We start from the raw sequence: 22,143 nt of genomic DNA on the forward strand, positions 1-22,143 counted from the left end.
GAGTGTTGTAGTTCAGCAAAGCACTAGTTGTTCCTCCTCCTCACTTCCACATCTTCCTTTTCTCTGAAAGACTCTCCCTCCCCATCCCTCCTCCCCCCTCCCCACCCTTCCTTCCTTCCCCCCTTGTTCCCTCCCCCTTCCTCCCCTTCTCTTCTGTTGGCTCACTATTCGCTTACCTTTTGCATATTAACCTAGACCTCACTTCCTCTGAGAAGTTGGCTCCCCGTCAATCAAGAGCTTCTGTGTGATCCCTTAGCCCTTACCAGGTTCTCAAAGCATTCACTCTGCGTGCCCTCACCTTGGCACAGAGTCATGACTCAAAACAGTATGTCCTCAGTGGTTACTATATGCCAGGCATAGACCATGTAACATCATCCTTCGCAAAATTCCAGGAGGTAGGCACTGTTTGTACCCATTTTTACAGACATGAAAACTGAGCCTTAGAAAAGTAAACTTGCTCAGGATTACATTGCCAGGGAGCATGAGGGCTGAAATGCAAAACCAGTGGAACTCCAGAGTTATACTTCCAACTACCCTGCCATTCTGCTTCCCAAATACTTGTAAAAAACACTGTTCGATTTTTTTTTTCATAAGCTTGAACAGATCAGATTCACTGGCAACTCACCATTGTTGGCCCCAGTCTCGTGTTTGAAAGCCATGCAGCATGGTCAGAATCTGAAAGTAAGGTCTCTGCCAGAATGATCCAAAATGGGATTTATTAAAAAAAAAAAAAAAAAAAAAAAACCAAAATGGGATTTATTTATTGAATAGGTGCTTGCACATAATACAAAAATAAAAGCTATAAAAGGAGAAATGATGAAAATTAAGATTCCCATCCCCCATACTCAGAGCCAGCCAGTTAGTTCCCTTTTCCAGAGGTAACTATCAAAATCTGTTGTTATCATGACAAGTGGGCTTAAAGCTGTATTTTGTAAACTACAATCCCATCCCAGTAATGGATAAATTTAGTGGGTCCTGACCAGAATCCATTTTTTAATGTCATTAAAAATATATATATTTGAAAGGATGATGTTTCACGCAGCTTGTGTTTTGGTTTTACATATAGTGTTAGTGTACATCTGAGTCACAGTGTAAAATCTTATTTTACACTTCTCATCATGAGGTAACGTCCAAAGCACTTTGAAAGCCCCCGACCTGGTAGACCTAGAAGTTGGAAATTATAAAGGCCACTTCCATAGAAAACCTTCCATAGTTACTTCTCATGAGTCACTCTGGAACTCAGCAACCTGAGTGACCCCAGTAAAACGGAAGCCCAATCCCATTCCTCCTCTATTCAAAGCCCTTCAGGGGCACCCAACTGAAGAGAGTAAAAGCCATGAGACAACATGTATTTCTATTTGTTTGCTCTGTCAGTGGCCTAAAAAATTCCACAATCAAAAATACAGGCTGTGTGATATAAACAAATATGACTCTGTGGGCGAGGGGCTCTGGGAAGGGATTTCCCAGAGATGGGCAGCATCCTTCAAAGCAGCTGAAATTAAGAGTGGATACTCACAAATAGGGTCCGTTTTGGGGATGAGCTATACTAAGGATATTCACAAAATCTCCCTTGGAGAATTCTGGGGGGGGTACCGCAAGGAGCCCGAATACTGTCCAGGACAGCAGGCGCATAGACAGAGCCCCCCCCGCCCATGCTGCTGCGTCCAGGAGAAGATGCCAGGGAGAAAGAAACTAGCAGGAGTCCCACCACAAGCCCCAACTTACAGGCATGGAGGAGCAAAAGGAGCTGCTTTTTGTGTGGGCAATTCCTCCAGCCTTGGTCCAAGGTGAGCAGCAGCAGGAATTTACAGTGTTCGGCGTCCTGTTGTATGGGACAGCCAGTAGCAACATAACGAGGCCAGTTCTCGTGTCTCAGAAACAGCATCAGCACTCAGCAGGAGAGCCAAGCATGGATCCCCATTGGCTCCTTCCTTTCCCTCTCCATCTCTCATCACTCTCCTCTGGAGCCGTGCACTCCTAAGTGTGGCAGCTGTCTCTTCACAGGTCCACATGGGAGCCTCAGCTGGGACACTTCATGGTGTCCCCGTCAGAATACGGGTAAGCCAACTCTGAAGTGGCAGCTCCTGGAAATAAATCAAGAGTGTAAAATCGTGGTGTTTTTGTTCACTTGTTGACTTGATTACGGTCTGTTAGATCCGTAAGCTCCTGTGAATAAAGATCTTGTCTGTCTTGATTTCTACCAGATTCTCGAGGTCAAGAACAGCACCTGACACCAAGCAGGCAACCAGTGAGTATCTTAAATGGATGAATAAATGTTAGGCAACAGAGCAGAAGCTGAGGTAGCCAATCGGTTCTCCAAGTACACCCAGGCAGATTGTGAAAGGTGGGTTCATAACCCTCTGCACCTGGGAGGTAGCCCCGCACGTGCCCTTTTAGGGTGACTTGCCAGTTTGACATGCTTTTGGTAAAACGGTGCCTTTGTGTGTTTACCAGGTGAAAAGAGATGGTAGGCGGAAGGAAGTACACAAGCAAAAGCACCCAGGCTTGCAAGGGCACAGGGCACGGCAATTACTAAGGGTGCCAAGGTGCAACCTAAGAGGTCAGGTGCCTGGGAGGGCATGGCCAGAGACTAGGCTAAACAGATGAGCTCCAGCTGTGAAGAGGCACAACGTTAGCAAGTTTGCACTTTATTCTGAAGGCAACTGGGGAGTCCTTGGCAGTTTGGAAGCAGAGAGATGATAGGATCAGGTAACTGAAAGCGATACGAAAGAAAGAAGGATCAGAGAAGAGGAGGTTGTATAATTGGGGAAGCTAATTATGAGCCTATTACACAAGCCCAGATTCAGAGGTAATGACGGAGAGGAAGCCCTCTGGGACAATTAAAGGAGGTGACCAGTTGGAAGTGTGGCTGTGAATGTAGCTATCAGGGTTGGATATTCAGACTGAGAGGCATATGGGTCCTGCTGAAGTCATGGAAGAAAAATAAAAACACCTAATTTGAATAATGTATCATTTAGAAAATCTGATGAAAGCACGTGTTTTTAGTTTCAGAGGCTTTACAGATACCCACCAAGAAGCCAAGTAAAAAGTCCATGGACATCAGTGAAGAATATCTGATTGAGAAACGGAAGAATGACAGAGTCCCAAGGAATGACCTCACCCAAAGAGTGGGCAGTGAAAGACAATGGTCCCCAACCCTTCTCATCTGCTTGAGAGACACTGACTATTGCCCATCAGACAGGGAGGAGAAGCAGAAGAGAGAACAAGAGAAAAGGAGAAGTTTGTTCTTGAGGTCAGAGGTGCCTCAGACGACCTCAGGAAGACTAACCACATGGCAGCAGATGAAGAAGATAGAGCTAACTTGTAATTTTTTTAGATGCTTGGAAAAGACAAAGTGCTTAAGTAGGAATAGCTAGAAAGCCTCATCAAAGACCTCAGGGTGGGCCCAGACATAGGGTTAGGTGCAAGCAGAATGCAGCACGCTCAGGAAGCCAGAGGCAAAGACGCTTTTCAGGCAACAGTAGGACTGTTTCTTTAGAAAAACCCAACAAGGCTCATTTACTGAATGAGTAACTAATAATTTCTAGACTTATATACATAATGGACTCAGATGTGTGCGACTGCCTGCATGTGTGTTGACTACTGTGTGTATACGCCAAATAGCCCCTCTGTCTAGACATGTAGTTAATATGAACACATACTTTCACATAATTTTGCATTAACATAAAGGTATGTTTATCCATTTAACACATACGCATATATAGTCTAGAAGAGCATTATAATTTAATATTTATTAAATATCCACATGCTCCTTCTACATAATATGGCTGTGACCAGGACTTGGTTCTATTGCCCAATGTTCATGAGGATCCTCTGGAAACATTTCTTAGTGGTCTTACTATCAGGAAGAGTCGATACTCTCTTGAAAAACTGTGTGCTGTTTGCTTTGCATGTGACAGAAATGGAATCTTCTACAAAGCTCCCTTTTGAACAGGACTGCTAGAAACCTGGGAGGCAAATCATGGTCCCACTTGTAGCCAAGTGTATTGGACTCGATGGGGTGCATTTAAAAAGAAACGACTCTGGGGTCCCTGGGTGGCGCAGCGGTTTAGGGCCTGCCTTTTTGGCTCAGGGCGCGCGCGATCCTGGAGACCCGGGATCGAGTCCCACGTGGGGGCCCCCCGGTGCATGGAGCCTGCTTCTGTCTCTGCCTGTATCATAAATAAATAAAAATTAAAACAAACAAACAAACAAACAAAAACAAAAAAAGAAGTGACTTCCACTTCTGGCTGCATGTTACATGCCTTGTTTTTCACTTTTTCTTCCGCACGCTTGTCGTCGCGGGTCGTGTACCTCTGTAAGTCACCTTGAGCTGCTCCTTCTAGCAGATGGCACAGACACGTGGAGGCATTTGACAGAAACGGGATCACGGGGTCCAGCAGCAGCAGCCCGGCGGGGAAGGGGCGCATGGCTGCGGCCTCAAGGGCTGTGAGCACGGCCATGGGGGAGCTGCCGGGACAGCAGCGGCGGCCGCGAGGGCGGCAGAGCCCAGGCCGGGCACGGCCCTCCCCTGAGTGCCGGGGGCATGTCCTCCCCTAGACCATCAGGTCCGCTCATCTCGCAGACTTGGGGGGTGGCACGGGGGGACGTGCCGCGGGCGCCCAGCGCGGTCTGTCCCGGCGGCGCGCGGCTGTGCCCGGGGCCCGCGCAGGGACGCGCACGGATGCGGGGTCCCCCCCTCGGCGAGCCTCGCGCTCGGACCGGGCCCGGGGGGCGGGGCCCGGGGGGCGGGGCCCGGGGGCGGGGCCCGGGGGCGGGGCCCGGGGGCGGGGCCCGGGAGCACCGGCGCGTGCCAGGCGGCGGGTGCGGCGGGAGCGCGCGGGCCGGGGGAGGCGCTCGCGGAAGCTGCCTGCGGGTGCGCCGCGGCGGGCTGCGCGGCTCGGAGCGCGGCGGGGGCGGCCGGGGGCGGCGATGTGATGCGCCGCGCCCCGCCGAGCCCGGCCCGCCGCGCCAGGTGAGGGCGAGCGGCCGCGGCCATGGGCACCCTGGGCAAGGCGCGAGAGGCCCCGCGGTGAGTAGTGGGTGCAGGGGCCCGGCCCGGGCGGCGCCGGCTGCCTCCCGGGGTGGGGAGCGGGGCGGGCGGGGCGGGCGGCGCGGGGCACGGGACGTCGCGGAGCCGGGGCCAGGCCGGGGGCCGGGAGTCCCGGAGCCGCGCGGGCCGCCCCTCCCCGTCCCCGTCCCTCTCCCCGTCCCCCTCCCCGTCCCCCTCCCTGTCCCCCTCCCCGTCCCCCTCCTCCTCCCCCGGCCTGGCTGCCGGGCGCCCGGGGCTCCCGCTCGCGGACTTCCCGCCGGGTCCGCACCTGCGACGGGCGCGGGGCCCGGGCGGCGCCACCTGGCGGCGTCTCCCGGCCCTGCGGGTCCCGGGCAGGGCCCGGAAGGGCCGGCGGCCGCGCTCGGGGCGAGCCCGCGGAGGTCCCCGAACTTAGAGCTGTCGGGGTGCAGGCTGCAGCCCCTCGCGCCCCACTGCGACCCCAGAGCGCTGTCCCAGGGGAGCCTTGAGGATGAAGGGAGGGGCTGGCGCAGGGTGTCCCGGCAGGAGAGACGCCCCGGGGGGTCCGCTGCTCGCCGCCCCCCTGGAGCCGGGAGGGCCTGGCCCCGCTCCGTCCTCGCGGGCTGGGATGCGACTGCGCCGTGCCCAGCCCCGCACACAGGCCCGGGAGAGGCGGGAAGCCGTACCCTGCCGTGCTTTCCGGAGCTGAGGGCGCCTGGCACCTGCTGCACCCCCTCCCCGGGCTCTGGGCCCCCGGGGCGGCCCCTCGCCTGCAGCTGCATTGAGGGGAGGGCGCGGGCAGGTGTCACCGCGCGCCGTGGGCTGTGGAGGGCACAGGGCTGCAGAGGCTCCTCGCCGGAAGCCACCTAGAGCCACCTTGCACCGCACAGAAAGTCGGGGAAGTCTGTTCTCGTCCTCCCTTTCCCTCCCTCACTGGCCTTCGCTGGATTTTACAAAAGGTCCGACCTGAAAGTGTGCGCGCCCCCCAGGGGGGCACCTGCCCCGGGACAGGATTTGGCCGAGGCCGTGGAGTTTGCACAGCCCCCGCATGGGCTGCTCGCAGTCTCAGAAAACACCTTCAAGTTCATCTGTTTCTCTCGGGCTTTATTTATTTGTTGTCTGGTTTTCTCAATTTACTACAGCCCTTTAAAGATATGCCTTTGGATGCTCGGACTACCCTTTCTAGACCTGCCCATCGTGAAACCTGTTATGCGTCCTTGCCTACAGCCGTTTCAGCAGAAAGAAGCCAGAGCGGGTTGAAGCTTTGTCAGGAAGCAGCCAGTCTAGAGACTACCCGCCCGAAGAGCAGAGTTTCCTAGTTACGGGCACAGATAACCCCACTTTCCCCAGACCTCTCAGATCGCAGTTTGGTTTTTAGTAGGTTCTCTATGGTGTCTCCAGCCCAGAGCCTCCATCCTCCAAGATCACTTTGCTCACCTTCGCTCCACGCTCCTGTCTGCTGGAATCTGCCCCGCTCCCTCTGAGTTCTGGTAAAAAGCATCTACCTCTCAGAATCACCTTGGGGAACCAAAGTGGTTTTCCCCTACTGCTGACATTAGGAAACATGACTAGAATTCGAGCCAGGGCAGTTTTTCAGAGTCCTCAGCGGTAGGTCGATGCCACCAACTGAGAGAGAAAATAGAATTTTCCCTGGACCCAGCAGTTGAGAGATCGAGGTTAACACCTCCCAGCCCCTGGGGGGGGGGGGGGGGGGGGGGGGGGGGGCGGGGAAGCCCTTTGTGGAGACATAGCATCCAATTGCAGTTGCCAGAGAAGTCAATGTGGAAGGCCTCAGAGAAAAAGACTTCTCCCAGGAAGAACTTCACTTTCCTCTTTCCCAGCTTTGCCTTGGGTGGAGGTCTTCACGGTGAATGGGAAGAAACCAAGGCAGAAGGCTGACTGCTCCCGCTGGCCACCCAGCACCAGCCTTAGAGAGTTGTCAGTACTTGGCAGGGAGGGAGGGAGCCTGGATGGGGAGCAAGGACTTTTACCAGCTTCCACCAGCCTGGGCACCCGTGGCCAGCAGCATTGCCTTGCTGAAAAGCCTGGATCTCCACATGTATATGTGAAAGTGGACAGTGACCGTGGAGAGTCTGCCCAGGTCTGGGGGACACTTCGAGGGGCCTGCAGGAGGAAGATGTCTATTAACTAAAGTCAGAGAGGCCCCAGGTACAAATCCCAGATCTAGCACACGTGAGTCGAACAACCTCGGCTCTGTCACTTAGCTTTCAGATTCAGTTTCAACTTCATGAAATGGAGATAACATCTTCCTGGGCTATCAGCTTCAAAAACCATTTAAATCCCCGGTACAGTGCTTGCCATATCCTAGCTACTCAAGGCATTAATGCTCATTATTTTCTCTTGTTTTCAGATACTGATCTGATCCTGGGGTTATCACAGGGCCTAGATAAAAATCAATAATGGTCAGAGACTTGATCAGGTCCTCTAACACCGACTCAATTTTTCAGAAGTCATTTCCTTGGGTTAATAGATTCTCAGCAGCCAGCTGTTGATGCCGTTTCCTTGGGCCCACCTGAGGTCAAAAGCAGAGTCCAGTGGCCACTGCCAGATAGCATGGTGGTGGAGCTAGTGTGAAACAGAGCTCAAAGGGCAAGTTCTTCCTTCTACCAGTCTGGCTGTGTACTGACAGTAGCCCAGAGTTCAGTACGCTGTCCTTTAGCTGGTTTCCCAAAATCCATGTGTGCCCCAGCTTTTTATTTTAAGTGTTCCAGCTCCTTCTGGAGGAGACTGTATCTTATTGGAGCGGCTTCTCCCAACACTCCACCTGGAACTGGTTCTCTCTCCTCTAAGAACATCACACTCCTTATGCTTGACACCCACAGGACACGAGATTTATAGAGTTGTCTTTTCACGGTCTAGGTCTGATTCTCCAACTAGTTTTTTGAATTAAGGAACTTCTGGTTCACCTTTACGTAACAACAGCAACAATTAACATAATGAGTAGGTCTTACAGTTTGCAGAGTGCCCTCACGTAGACTCTTTCACTGTGGTCCCCTTCCCCTCTGGCCTATCACAAGGTCTTGCTTATAGAATAAGCCCTGATTAATTGATGCCATTATGTGTATATCAGAATACTGTAGCTAAAGGTATGGAACAGAGGTAGATATTTTTTTTTTTTTGTCTCCTCTTTGGTAGTAAACTATGAAATAACCAAAGCCACAAAATTAGTTATATGTTCAAAGAAGTTACCAGCAACAATACTCATCACTATTAAACCTGAAAAGATTAAAGACGTGTATATGTATCTACGTGTGTGTTTAAATGGGAAGGAAAGCAAAATGCTTAGTTAGTTAACTTTCATATTTCAAGTTGCAAACAACTTGACCTGAAACGATGAGATCGCGACCAAAGATGAAGCTAAGTGACAGTGGGTGAAGGTGCCCTACTGAACTCCTAAGCCATTTCCAGATCCAGACTTGTTCTTTTACATTCAGTTCTGGAATCTCCCATTAGCTCCGGTTTTGTTTTTGTTTTTGTTTTGTTTTTATCAGTAAGGACATAGTAGAATCATATTTAGTGGTGAAAAATGACTCAATGATGGCCTGTGTTAACAGTGAAAAATGGAATCTTAAATCCAAGATTTGGGAGAAAGGCAGGATTAGCTTCAAATCTAAGCCCCACTCCCATAAATCCTCTCCCCTGCACACGGGTCCTTAGTCCTTGACTTCTCCTACACAGCCTAGAGGTGTTTCTGAGGCAACCGGACCTTCTGCAGCATCTCTGATATTGCTCAAGATGAACAAATTTAGCTGAACATGAGACCGATTTAAACAACCCTTCAGAACCAAGTCAGTGGACTCCCAGCTAAAATGAATTATTGCTAGGGGCTAAGGACCGCCAAGATGGTCCTGCCTTCTGCCTCTCCCCTTCAGGAGCTGGGGCCAGCAGGCCAAGGCAGTTCCAACCCCAGGACGAAGAAGAGCCCTTGTTTCATCTCTGAAATTTCACCTTGATATTTGCTTGGGAGGTATCTCTTTAACAGCCAACCAGTCCGTTTGGTGCATTAGCCAAGTGGGAGGGGTATGTCTTCTATCAGCCCAACTCTCAGGATTAATTCGTCTTATCTCTACTCCTTTCCTGTCCAATCTCCCTTCAGAGCTTGGAGCTGCCAGTTTGTCCACTGGCTGCTCAGCTCACACTCACTGCCGCCTCTTTTTCCCCAGGAAACCTTCTCATGGCTGCAGAGCTGCCACTAAAGCAAGACTAGAGGTGAAGCCAGCCAGCAGCCCCCTCCACTCCCATCCCAGCCTGGCCCAGATCACCCAGTTCCGAATGATGGTGTCTCTGGGACATTTAGCCAAAGGAGCCAGCCTGGACGATCTCATCGACAGCTGCATTCAGTCTTTTGGTGAGTTGGCTAGCTGCCCACATGCATAAAAATCTCTATATTACTTTGTTCTTCCCCTAAAAAGTTGCTTTGTAGACTAGCAACCTAGATTGTATTTGGGCTTTAAAAATATCTTTTGAGCCTTTGAAATGTTAGAGACAGCGTGCAGTGCCTATGGCACATGACTGTGTGGGTGTAATAGGTCGTGATGAGAGGTGTGATTTCAAGTGAGAAAAGTTACTGAGGAGAGTTTGCATTTCCATTTTTCTTAGGATGAAGGTTTTTCTCATGATGAAAAATCTCATAAAATGCTATCGTGCATCTGGTGCTTGGACATTTTTCTGCCCTTGTGTTCTTAGGGCACACAAAGACTCAGTTACAGGAGCAAACACTGTTATCGAACAGAAATTTGAAAGCCTTTGGGTCATGTGGACAATAAAGTTTCATAATTCTCCTTATGATTGGAGAGTAGTTGTGATGGACTAGGGAAGGACAGGGTAAAGCCAGACCGTCTGTGACTGGAAGATATTGGTTAATAAGTATTGTGATTGAAGGTCAGGGATCTGGGGAATTGGCAGACAGACACACAGTGACAGAGAATTATCTAGAATGCTGCACTCCGTCATCACCGTACTCGGCATGAAGGATGCACAGCTTAGCGTAGCTCACAGGCAGTTACCTGTAAATATGCCCAATTTGTTTTAAATTTTATAAGCACTGGATATTTCTTTTGGATTATTCGTGAAATAGTGATTGAAAACTACTAAATATTGGCTCCCCATAAGAAAAAGAAGGGGAATGATTAAAATTGATGGAAACTTCGTAGATCTCCAGCATCACTCTTCCCCCTCTGTGCCCTGCTTTGAGTCCCTCTGTTTCCCACCATGAAGCACAGGTGTACATGTGGCTCAGCTCAGAAGGGCATCCTCAGCCCAGGCCCTCGCGGAGCCTTCTGGAGAGTATAGGGGAGGCTTGACCAGATCCCAGGCAGCACAGAATGTAGACCTGTTAGAATTCAGAACTAGGGATTATTGGCGGGATGTGTTTACTGCAAATCTTATTTATAAACTTAGGAAAGATTTGACATTTTAGTCTAGTTTAGTACACTTAGTACAATATTGAATAGTTTTGGTGATTTCCATGTCGGCTTAAAGCACTGGTTCTCAAATGTTAGTGCAGGATCACATGGAGGTGTTTTGTTTTGTTTACTAGACTGCTGGGCCCTGCCCCTACCTAGAGTTTCTGCTCTGGGGTTCTGGGGTGACGCCCAAGAATTGATATTTTTAACAAGTTCCCAAGTAATACTGATGCAGCTGATCCAAGAACCCACTTTGAGAATCACCACTTTATTGTTGTAGACTTTTTTTCTTTTGTTTTTAACTGGGAAAAGAGGGAATCTTTTTGTTATTAGTGGGTTAACTTCAATTTTTTTTTTTCAAATTTTAATTAAATTTCTATTTACACTCTAATCTTTCAGTTAAGAATGACTTTGGGAGCAGAGTGAGTGGTTTTCTATTTTTTTTTTTTTTTTATGATAGTCATACACACACAGAGAGAGAGGCAGAGACACAGGCAGAGGGAGAAGCAGGCTCCATGCACCGGGAGCCCAACGTGGGATTCGATCCCGGGTCTCTAGGATTGTGCCCTGGGCCAAAGGCAGGCGCTAAACCAATGTGCCACCCAGGGATCCCGAGTTTCTATTTTTTAAATAGTTTTAGGAAATACACAGGCAAAGAAGTGAACCAGAGGTCAGGAGACTGATGGGTATATATGGCCATGAGCAGCCGTTGTTCATCGTGCACTCTACCTTCGACTCACTCCCAACTTGCATAAACTGCAGAGCTCCTCACATGGTTTTGGGAATCAAACCTACAGGTCTTTCACAGGGCACTGTGACTGTTTCAGGAATAAGGATTTTTAAAAAAAGATTTTATCTGTTTATTCGTGAGAGACACACAGAGAGCAGAGACACAGGCAGAGAAAGAAGCAGGCTCCATGCAGGGAGCCCGATGCAGGACTCGATCCCAGGACCTGGGGATCATGACCTGAGCCAAAGGCAGACGCTCCTCCACTGAGCCACCCAGTTGCCCCGGAATAAGGATTTGTATTCTTTCTCCCCTTTCCTGTTGAGAAAACAGGGACAAAGAAGTGTTATTTATCACACTTTCTTCCTCTTAGCCAATCCAGCAAAGGCCGTTTTCCTAACCTCCCAAAAACCATGACATCTGCCTTAGAAATTAATACCTGACCACTTCGGAAGTCCTTCCCAAAAAAAACCAGGCCTGATCTATCCCCTTCAACCAGTCAATCCTACAAGGGCAAAAGATACGTTGTTTTCTGGAATATGTTGAACTGGAAAAAAGTACCTTAAATTCCAAAAGCTATAAAAATCCCAGTGAGTCCAATAGTCTTTTTTTCCACTCTGAGGAAGCAGTGATTGAGCGCCTCATTGCATCTGACACAGGCTGGGCAGGACACAGGGAAAAACAGGGGTGGGAGAGACCCTGTTTCTTTATTAGAGCTTCGAATACCTGAGAGATGCACTGTTCAGGAAAAAATAGCTACACAACGGGGCAGAAATTTATATGAAAAAGGTGAAAAAGAGGGGAGGGGCACCTGGGTGGCTCAGTGGTTGAACATCTACCTTTGGCTCAGGGTGTGATCCCCAGGTCTCGGGATCAAGTCCCGCATCAGGCTCTCTGTGAGGAGCCTGCTTCTCCCTCTGCCTGTGTCACTGCCTCTCTCTGTGTGTGTCTCTCATGAATAAATAAATAAAATCTTAAAAAAAAAAAAAGTGAAAAAGAAAAGAGCGCCGTGTGTGTGGGGGGGGGGGCAGAGAGGGCACAGTGGTTTTGACTGCTGGGCTGTGGTGGCCTTGGGGAGGTGGGGGGAGTAGAGCTTGAACCACTCAGGTGAGCGGAGCAGGGGGAGGGATCACTAGCAGCCCTTGACAAAGAACAATCCATGGCAAAATGCCTGCTTGTGCTTCGGCAGGTCTCCTCCGAAAATAGTACAGTGTGAGCCTCATGTTTCTCTTGAACCTCATCTTACTGGTTATTTTCTCAGGTTTGTACCAAAAAGTTTTGCTGTACAATCAAGCAATCTAGCTTCGCTTTTTGTTAATGAGTTCAGATGCCTTCTCATTTTACTAATACCTGTGAAAAGAGAGGGAAATAGTCCAGAAATGTGGGAAAACCACTTTGTTTTTTGGTAGTTTTGCTCTTGAGACTCTGTCTTCAGCACTTCCCAAAAAACTTGGAGAGAGAGAAAAAATAAAAAATGCAAAACCCATTTTGAACAGAAAGGCTAATTCATTAATTTGGACTGCCTTCTCAACCTGACCTTCATGCAGGTGCTTTGAGGGGGTTCGAATTAGCTAGAACTGTGCTGTCCGATATGGTAGCCATTAGCTTCATGTCACTATTTACATGTACATTTCAGTTAACTAAAATTAAAAGTAAAATGTAGGTCCTCACCTCATTTCCTAGTAAGCCTCACCAGCCATATTTCAAGTGCTCAATAGCCACAAGTGATAGCCACTGCTGGACAGAGCAAATGGACAATATCTCCATCATGGCAGAAAGTCTGCTGGACAATGGTGGATGGGGTAGGTGGTTGACTTGAAGGGGAAAAGCAACAGAGAGACCTCCTAGGGCCTGGAGGGTTTACATTTTTCTAGCATCGCTAGGTAATATTCTGAATACTGTCAAAGGCATCATGGACATTTGGGTTTAGCATCTTTACTGGGGCCTCTCTGGCATTATTAACCGTTCATTGCCACCCACACTGTCCTCAGAGGAAGGACTTACTGAAGTTCTTTGAAGGACGAGTGACCAGCAAGTACAAACTAAGGGTCCTCTTGAAGGCCTCCAGCGAGCCTCCCATTGTCACAGACAAGGTTCCAAAACTGTTATGAGAAACTCAGAGCCTTGAGTCATAGTTCACTGCTTCAGCCATGAAACAATCCACTCCCACCTTCTGGTTAATCAGAGGTCGTGCTTTACATTCTCAGCATATTATTGCTCGTTAATCTACCCCTCAGCTGAGCATAGCGAAGCAAATCATCACAACCTGGTACATTTATGTCAAACATATGTGAATCACACCATCTGTTCCAGGGGTAGAAGAGACCTATGAGATCATCTGGTTTTTAATGTTTTCACTTTTTAAGAGGGCTGCCAGCCTGGGGGGCTAAACAGAAGGCTTCACATGTCCAAACTCACAAAATCTTCCCTTGTTCCCTTCCAAATGCAAAACAGCTTTCAACAGCATCATAAAGAAAACTGCAAACGTGTTCCAGAGAGGGACCCTCAGCCAGGAGCCCTCCTGCTCCCAGGTGGGCTGTAGGAGGATATTCAGTGTCTTCGTCATACTTGTCAGTGCGAAGGGAAAGCAGCTTCGCTAACATCCTCTATTTATTGAGGGTTGTTTATTCTTTCTTGGGGTTCCATATGTATTGATTTTCTTTTAAACTCAAAAGAACTCTGAAATTGGCAGGTCAGGTGATAGTGCCTCCATTGGACAAATGAGAAAATAAATTGGGCCTCTGAGAATTGAGGCCGTTTTCCTCCTGCCCCCAGTCTAGAGAGAGAACACGCTGCTCATGTGCTTTTTTTCCTCTGTCCCCAACAACCACTTGCAACCTGAGCAGGGGTGCACTCAGAGCCCTCTCCTAGGAAGATCTCCCTTTATGCAGGGAACACGACACAGGCCTAAACCCTGTGCCCACATTCTGCAGGCAGGGTCTCCCCCAGATTAGAAATTAAACTCCATTCAATTTGAGAAATATTCATTGGACCCCACGTATATCTGTCTGCCTGAAATTCTATCTTGAACAAAGTGCTAATTAAAATTGCCGTAGGCATTGTACAGATGCCATATACAGAGACCTCCCAAACAGGTATATTTTCTGCTCCATGGAGCACTTAGGTGTTAAAAGTATTTTACAGACCTCACCTTTCTAAGGGCAAAACACTACATCTACTTTTTAAAATTGGAGCCAGAGGGCAAACACATACTTGTTGGGACTGCACATAGTTCCCTCCGTGCAGAGGGAAGGCTGTGGTTCCTCACCACTTTACAACTTGTAGTCTGTGAACTAGAGTGAGGGGCCCAGAGGCAACCAGAATGCAAGACCAGGAGCCAAGGGTCATGATATCGAAGTGTGCTCAGACCCAAGAATGGGCAGCCCCGAGGAACAAAGCCAAGTGTAGCATCAAGAAGGGGCTCAGAACTCTGTCTGTTGTGGATGGCTGGTCCTTTGTGAAGAAGGCCAGAGCTGACCCACTAGCCACCTCAGGTGAATGCCCAGATGCTAAGGTGTCATACGTAAGGGATGGTCCCCAGGGCACCCATGTTCTAAGGTTCCAAGGCATCAGAGCAGCTCCTGGATGCGACTGTTGCTAGCCCTCCGGAGTGAATTAGCATTCTGTGGTCAAGATGCTACTTATGCCAAGGAGTGTCTTTGCTGCCTCTCGGACAGGCTGGCAGCACCCAGTGCCCCGGCCTGACGTGTCTGCCCTCTCATGGGTGTGAGGTACAGTGATTGCCAGGCTCGAGAAAGGAGGAGATGAGAGATCCCCTTCACTCTAATCTGTGCTCTCCTGCTGGTGGTGGTCACGACAGTCCTCCCTCTGTGATAGAAAAATGTCCATGGATAAGGTTGACAGTGTCTCAGGATTCCTGAGCACTTTAGTTTAATAACTCCATCCAGAGAGATGAGGGTTACAGCCAAGAGACAGACAGACGGTGGCTGAACACTCACCGTGGGCTGTGCAGGGTATGGGGCCATTACCTGCACTGGGCCCATGAATCTTCACAGCAGCCCCAGCAGCTGCGTATTACTTTGCTTTTTTAATTAATGGGGTGTTGAAGGGATCCTTGCGTGGCTGGGTGTCTGCCATCAGCTCAGGGTATGATCCTGGAGTCCCAGGATAGAGTCCCACATTGGGCTCCCTGCGTGGAGCCTGCTTCTCCCTCTGCCTGTGTCTCTGCCTCTCTCTGTGTCTCTCATGAATAAATAAATAAAATCTTAAGAAAAATATAATAGGGCATTGAAGCTCAGGGATGTTACATGACCTGTGGACAGTGGCCCACCCTGTTAGTGGGGGAGCCACTGGCATCTGACTCTGGTTGTCTTTTCTCCGAGGCTCTTGTTCTTTCTACATACACTAGCACAGGTTCTCCAGTTTGAACAGAAGCAGTGATCGTCAGGGGGGTGTGTTCATTCAGATTCTTGATGTCCAACGCCAGGGATTTCTCATTCAGCCTGCCGTCACTGTGGTTTTGAGGGAGGTGACCCATGAATTGATTTTGAGAAATACTTGCTCTCCCTTCTCAGTTGTACAGGCTCCCTCTAAAACTGCCGCCTGTCAATCGTTTGTCCATGGAAATAAACAGTGTGGGTGCCTGTGACAACTGCAGTTTGGTTCTTTGCACCCCAAGGCAGCAGTCCTCATCTGCACTGCCACCTTTAAGCCTCACTCGGACCAGCTTACGGGGTGCTTCAGGGCCTTGCTTCCTGCTCTGTGCTTGTCCCCCAGAGGTCAGAGGCCTGGAAGTGGTGGCTGTGCTGGGAAGCAGGAGAGGCGCTTCATCTAAAGTACTTCCCCAAAGTGCCACTTTTCCCACAGACTGTGTAAGGCCACATGTTGACACGAAGGGTTTTATGTCCATGATGGAGACACAGTAGGAAATGGTGTGAAAGCAAAAGCACTATAATGGGTGGTGGCCTGAAACGGCAGTAATTGGGCGGAGACCACGCCCAGGCCAATGTCTCCACAGTGGGACCTTCCCCTGTCTCCCTGGAGCACTCAGAGCTGCGGGGGTACGTGGGCCTTGTCCTGCAGGTAGTTTGGTCTGCCGCCTCGCTGGGGTTGTCCTAGAGAGGAGGGCAGCAGGGCAAGACGAGTGCAAGGGGGCCAGCATCATGGGCACCACACTCGGTTTGGTGCCATCAGGGTCCTGGAAGTCCTAAGCTGCCAAAGCAAGTGTTAAATTTTCAGGACTTTAAGCCAGTTGTTAGATACAACCACCATTAAAAGTTAAATTGTATAAACTTAACGATTATATTAAAAATGAAGGTAAGAAATCTCAGAACTCATCATTTCCTGATGTCTGACCACATTTTACTATTTTCTGTGCTCCTGAGGTCTTGCCTGTTGCGTCCACACAGTGAATGCTGCATGGCCGTAAGGTGTGGTGGGTACATCTCCTCCCGCCCCATGCTCTGTGAGGTCGTGCTGACAGCTTGAGGCTGCCCGGGTTGGGAGTATTTACACCATCGAAAGAGACAATTGCCGCTAGTCAGGGCTTCCTGTCAGTTGCTACCTCCCCCTCCCAGAGAGGCAGTTGTGCACCATTTCCCAGCATACCCCTTACTCCCAGCCACAGAGGTGTCAGTGGAAGGAGAGCTGAAAACCGGAAGTACCATTTTGCATCCCCCAGTTGGAAGATGTAATTATTTGGCATCCTTTGTTTCTTTCATGGATATATCATCTAAAACACCTCCATGTGCTCTTCAAAGAAAAGGAACCATGTGCCTTAGAGATAAGGAAAGCCAACATCAGTGAAGTTGAAAATGTGTCTTCAAGTGACAGTGGAACTTGACAATTAAAGCTCGGTGCGTCTTACTCTGAGTTGAAGCCGGACAGTCAATATTAGTATTTATAAAGAGGTGTGCTAGCACAGAGTTGCTATTTAATCCTAAAATGGATTTTTAAGAAATAATTCTGACATAATCCCTTCAAATGTGGGACATAAAAGTGAAGGTTTGTCTGGCAACTAAAATGAGCCCACTGAGGAATTAATTAAAGGCATTACAAGAAGATTAGCTACTCATTTCTTTCTAATGCTAAGTGCTAATTGTGATAACCCTGGCTGACCATAGTTGTAATAAATCAAAGAAACAAGCAAAATGCTTCCATGAACTCAAAATTCTAGGTGTATTTATTTAATGCATAATATCAGATGGCTTCTGTTGAAGAGAAGCTTTACTTTCAGAAACAGTGAAAAAAAAATCTGTGTCTTTATTAATAAACTTTCTGAGGGACTCTTAAGAAGTAGCGATCGGGAAAGCTACATTGCAGAAACAAAGATCTTACAATTTGGTACATCTCTGATTCTTCTGCAGAGTAGAAGAGATGATGGACAGTGTTGTGGCAGAGGCCTTGTTTGAGTACTTTGTTTTTTTCCAGAGAGTGGTCTAAGGCTTTGGGGAGATTGCTGAGGTTCTTGCCAAAATCTTAAAGCAGAAGATACTGCCAGGATGGAGCTTGGATTGAGGGACAACCAGTGATTAATTTGAAGTAGACAAAAAAAGTGGGAACCAGAGACACTATTCTTGGTGGGGGAGAGAGAAGCCGAGATTTCCAGTTCTATAGTGAGGAGAGGATGGACTGCCCAGAGTAGTCCAGTGCTCAGAGGTAAAGTCGTCTGAGAATTTCTGGGGTGGAGAAGCAGAGGTAGCCATGTCTGGCTTTTCTTCACTGATCTCTCTAAACCACCTTCCAGGACTTGTTTCTGTAATCTTGTGAACAGCCCCATTTTAAGGGGGCACCCAGGGTATTTAGGAGGCCAAGAAATGTTGTAGCTTTAGCATTTATGAATCTGTTGTGTTAGAATAGAGTACAGATCTAATGAGCAATTAAATACAGATCTGATGAGCATAGAGGCTTTTTCATGTTCCCTTCTCCTCTGCCTTCCCAGTTCATTAGCATCATCATCATGGGCTCCAGACTTATTCCATCCAAACCTGCTTTGGTAGATTCACCATTTACTTCTACTTTCAGGTAGTTGAGGTCACCCCGAAGTGAGTCACTCTGGCTTCTGATGTGCTGCTTCCTAGAGCATAGTTGTAGTACTCATGCTGCCAGCTGTTGGGCTGTTCAGTTATTGTCAAGGATAAGCTGAGTGCTTGGACTCAGCCAAGTGACTCTGGGGCTCATCTGTTTGGTTCTGCATTAAGCCCTAGAGAAAAAGCTCCCCACACGCACTATGCCTGTGGTTTCCCAACCCTCTCTGTCCCCAGTGGCTTTGAGTCCTGTCACCTGGTCAGCAACCACCAACATCTACCTGAGATGGACTTAGCTTTAGTTAACTAAGAAAGTGTGCCCTCAAAATTGTAACACAGGTAGGGGACCACCCTCTGGATTAAAGAGACTTAAGGGACACTTCAACTAGTCACAGTGTGTTAATATTTTTTAAAAATTGTGTGTATATATATGTATACATACACACATATACTCATTATATTAATACATAATTATTCATATGCTGATTGGGTATTCCATGATATTAAGGAATTACTATTCATTTTGTTTTACACATGTTAATGCATATTTTTTCTTAAGAGTCCTTATTTTTAAAAAATATACTGAAATAGTTACTGATGAAATTATTTTCAGGGATTTATTTTAAAATAATAGGAGACAGGGAAGTGAGTGGGTTACACATGGACCAAACTTGGCCATGGCTGATCATTGTTGCAGCTGGGTAAGTCCATAGAGGTTCTCTACATTGTTTTGCCTACTGTGGTGTATGCTTACAGTTTTCCATAAGATCTTGGGACGCCTGACTGACTTAGTAAGTAGAGTAAGCAACTCTTGATCTCAGGGTTGTGAGTTTGCATCCCAGATTGGGTGTAGATTACTTAAAGTCTTTTTTAAAAAATCAAAAATAATAATTTTCCATAAGATCTTTACAAAGAAGTGTCCTCAAAGCTAAGAAAAATAGATGGTTAAGAACTATAGGAAATTCAAAGGAATGCATTCTAATTTTCTTAGATAATGAAATAGAGTATCATGCTTACATTAAAGAGGGAAGCAAAGAGTAAAGAATAAGAATGGGATACTATGGTTCCATACCACCGAAATAATTTATTCATGTCCTACACTTGATTTTCCCCATCATACTGATCCCATTCCCCATTCAACATAGAGACGTTGAATATCTGATATCCAGAAAGACAAGAAAATAAAACTAGAAACTTTAATCTTCAATCCTCCCACCAGAGGTGAGACTTGGAGGTAAGTAAGTGAGAGAATGTAATATTCTCTTCCCCACCCTACCTCACCCACCCCCCCACACACACAGTTTTGATCTGGAATATGCCATGGCTATGGCACAGCCTGATTTCAGTAAGACAGTAGATTATAGAAGACAGTAGACATAGAAGGTGCCATGAAATACCACACAGCATTCATGGTCTTTGGAATCTACTCCTGACTCTACCATTTATCAAATGTTGACCGTTGGTAGGTTATTTTACTATGTTTTTTTTTTCATCTATAAAATGGATAATAATGGTAAAAAAAAATGTAAAAGTTTTAGTTTGGGTGAAAACTAAATATGGTTGCTGTGGTAGAAAGCATTTACTGAAAATATTATCAAAATGCAATTATATAGTAGATACTCAAAAATAGTAGCAATCATGAGTACTGTAGATTTGAATGTTAGTGTATCATTCCCTCAGATTAATGCAAACTGCCAGAAGATCCAAAACCACATTATAGAGATACAAGATGGAGGTAACTGGCTGGAATGGCCATGTCAAAGAAATTATCAGGATGTTGTCATAATAGACAAACAGGTAGGAGTCTAGTAGAGTGCTATATATAAATTTCAAAATTTTATATGCATTTAGGCTATATTAATAGATATTCAGTAAATAGACCCAAAGAAGTCTCTTATTTTTTAAAATATCAGGGCAATATATGTCAAAATCCAACATGAACTATCTTATGGAATATAGTGGAAGGAATACAGTTATTTCATAAAACTGAAGCACAGGAGGAGTATGGGATGCCTGCGTAGGCCTTGGGAACACCTGAAATTAGAACACCATCAGGAGACACTAGCCTGTCTCTGTCTCCCCTTGCTCTTCCCCCCTCTTCTTTCTCCCTTCTCTCTCACTTGCTTCTCCCTGCTTGTCAATTAATTATTCTCTTTCATTGGAGATTTGTTTCCTTCATGTACAGGAAATACGGCACTAACAGCTGCCAATCTTGCATCTCTCATCAATAGAGATTTAATTTTCCCTCCTCAAGTTCAGTGAAAAAAATTGCCAGGGAAGAACATTGATTGGTTCACATTGAGGCAGGTGGCTACCCTGTGGTCACAAGAATGGAGTAATTTGAGAATGGAGCATTTCTGACTAGAATCAAATGAGTGAAATTATGTTTCCCAAAGGAAGGCTGCTACTCTGGGCACACAAAACAGTATATGTCTACTCTACCAAGATCTGACCAAACACTAGAGTACAAGGTGTTACTAAATTCAGGATTAGTCTCTGGGTCTTAAGATAGAAATGAAATACTAGAGAGAGGACTGAGGAGATAATTAGTTAAGAAATGATATAGAAATATAGAAATAGAATCTATGAGAATAGAAGATGACAGTACCTAAGAAGACAAGTGGCTTTTTCTTTCTTCTTTGTCTTAAAGTGCTAAGCATTTATTTGTTCTGATAGCGTTAAGCATAGAAGAGTTAAAATGAGTTATTTACCTCTAAGAGGACAGATAAAGAGTAAATTGGACTTACATTTTAGCAAAGAACTTCAGCTTCCCATGTATAAAGGTATTAAACATCAAAGTAAGAACTTCCAGTTGGGGCTATAATGAAATATCGGGTATTAGAATTATTTTCCTTCTATAAACCACCATGAAACTGGACAAAATATGTGAAGCAAGTACTTTCAGGTATTGAAAACAGGACAGATCTGTGATTGTGGATGAAATCAAAAGACATGAGGTAAACTCAAAATTCATCTTGGCTCTCTGCCTGGGGGCACTTTACAAATTGTGGTACAGAGAACTAGGATCCTGAGAGGAGCATCTTGCCTGGTAGAGGAAACAATCTTTATGCTTCTGGGATGGCTGGCCCTTGTGGAGTTAGGTACTAGAGAGAAGAGATCTCCTTTAGTCTGACTAAATATTAAACTGTGTCTGAATATGGTGGGAATCCATACTTCCTTATGGAAGTCTGTGAGTCAGAGGAAGTCTCATGGTTTGGGAAATATTGCGGTTCCAACCAACCAGAATGGAGAAATAGAACACCTTGGGCATTCGGTTGAAACATAATAAAGATTGTAACAGGGGTACGTGGGTGGCTCAATTGGTTAAGTGTCTACCTTCGGCCCAAGTTATGCTCTCTGTGTCCTGGGGTCAAGCCCCTTGTTGAGCCCCTTGTTGGGCTCCCTGCTCAGCCCCTCCCCTACTGCTTGTTCTCACTCCCTCTCTCTCTCAAATAAATAAATAAAATATTTTTAAAATGTTTTTAAAAATGCAATATAGGCATTGAGGTACTCTAGAATACAAGCTACGCTTGACCCATTCTAACAACGCCTAAATCTAAGCCTTGACAGGATCAGTTTAAGGCTCCCATAAATTAAAAGCCTTTGTTAAAAAAAAACATGATCCAAATTCTCAGCATTGTATCCAATGTACCCAGCATGTAATATAAAATTACAGACCTTTTAATAAGCAGGAAAATGTGACCCATAACCAGAAGTAAAAAGGTTAATAGAAATGAACTCAGAGTTGGTGAAAATGTTGGAGCTAGTATATTAGGAATTATAGACAGCTATTATAAATATGTTGAAGGGCTTAAAATAATGTGAACAGATGGGTAACCTTAACAGAGAAATGGAAACAATAAAAAGAACCAAATGGAAATTCTAGAAGTGAAAAATATATCAAAAGGAAAAATCCACTGGATAGGCTTAAACCTACACTTGGCATGAAAAAGGAAAGATCTGTGAATTTGAAGGCAACTCAATATCTCAGAA

General features: G+C 46.8%; 1 protein-coding gene across 1 annotated transcript in view; it reads left to right on the forward strand.

The window, feature by feature from the left end:
- The first annotated feature begins 4,853 nt into the window (after positions 1 to 4,853).
- Positions 4,854 to 22,143, forward strand: part of RASGRP1 (RAS guanyl releasing protein 1) — a 76,088-nt gene continuing 58,798 nt past the window's right edge. The window contains 2 exon segments of the mRNA XM_041743874.1: positions 4,854 to 5,032; positions 9,196 to 9,380. Of these exon segments, the coding sequence (XP_041599808.1) occupies positions 4,998 to 5,032; positions 9,196 to 9,380 (220 nt within the window). The 5' untranslated portion in view covers positions 4,854 to 4,997.

The sequence above is a fragment of the Vulpes lagopus genome, chromosome 2, assembly GCF_018345385.1.
Source record: "Vulpes lagopus strain Blue_001 chromosome 2, ASM1834538v1, whole genome shotgun sequence".
In the NCBI taxonomy this organism is placed as follows: domain Eukaryota; kingdom Metazoa; phylum Chordata; class Mammalia; order Carnivora; family Canidae; genus Vulpes; species Vulpes lagopus.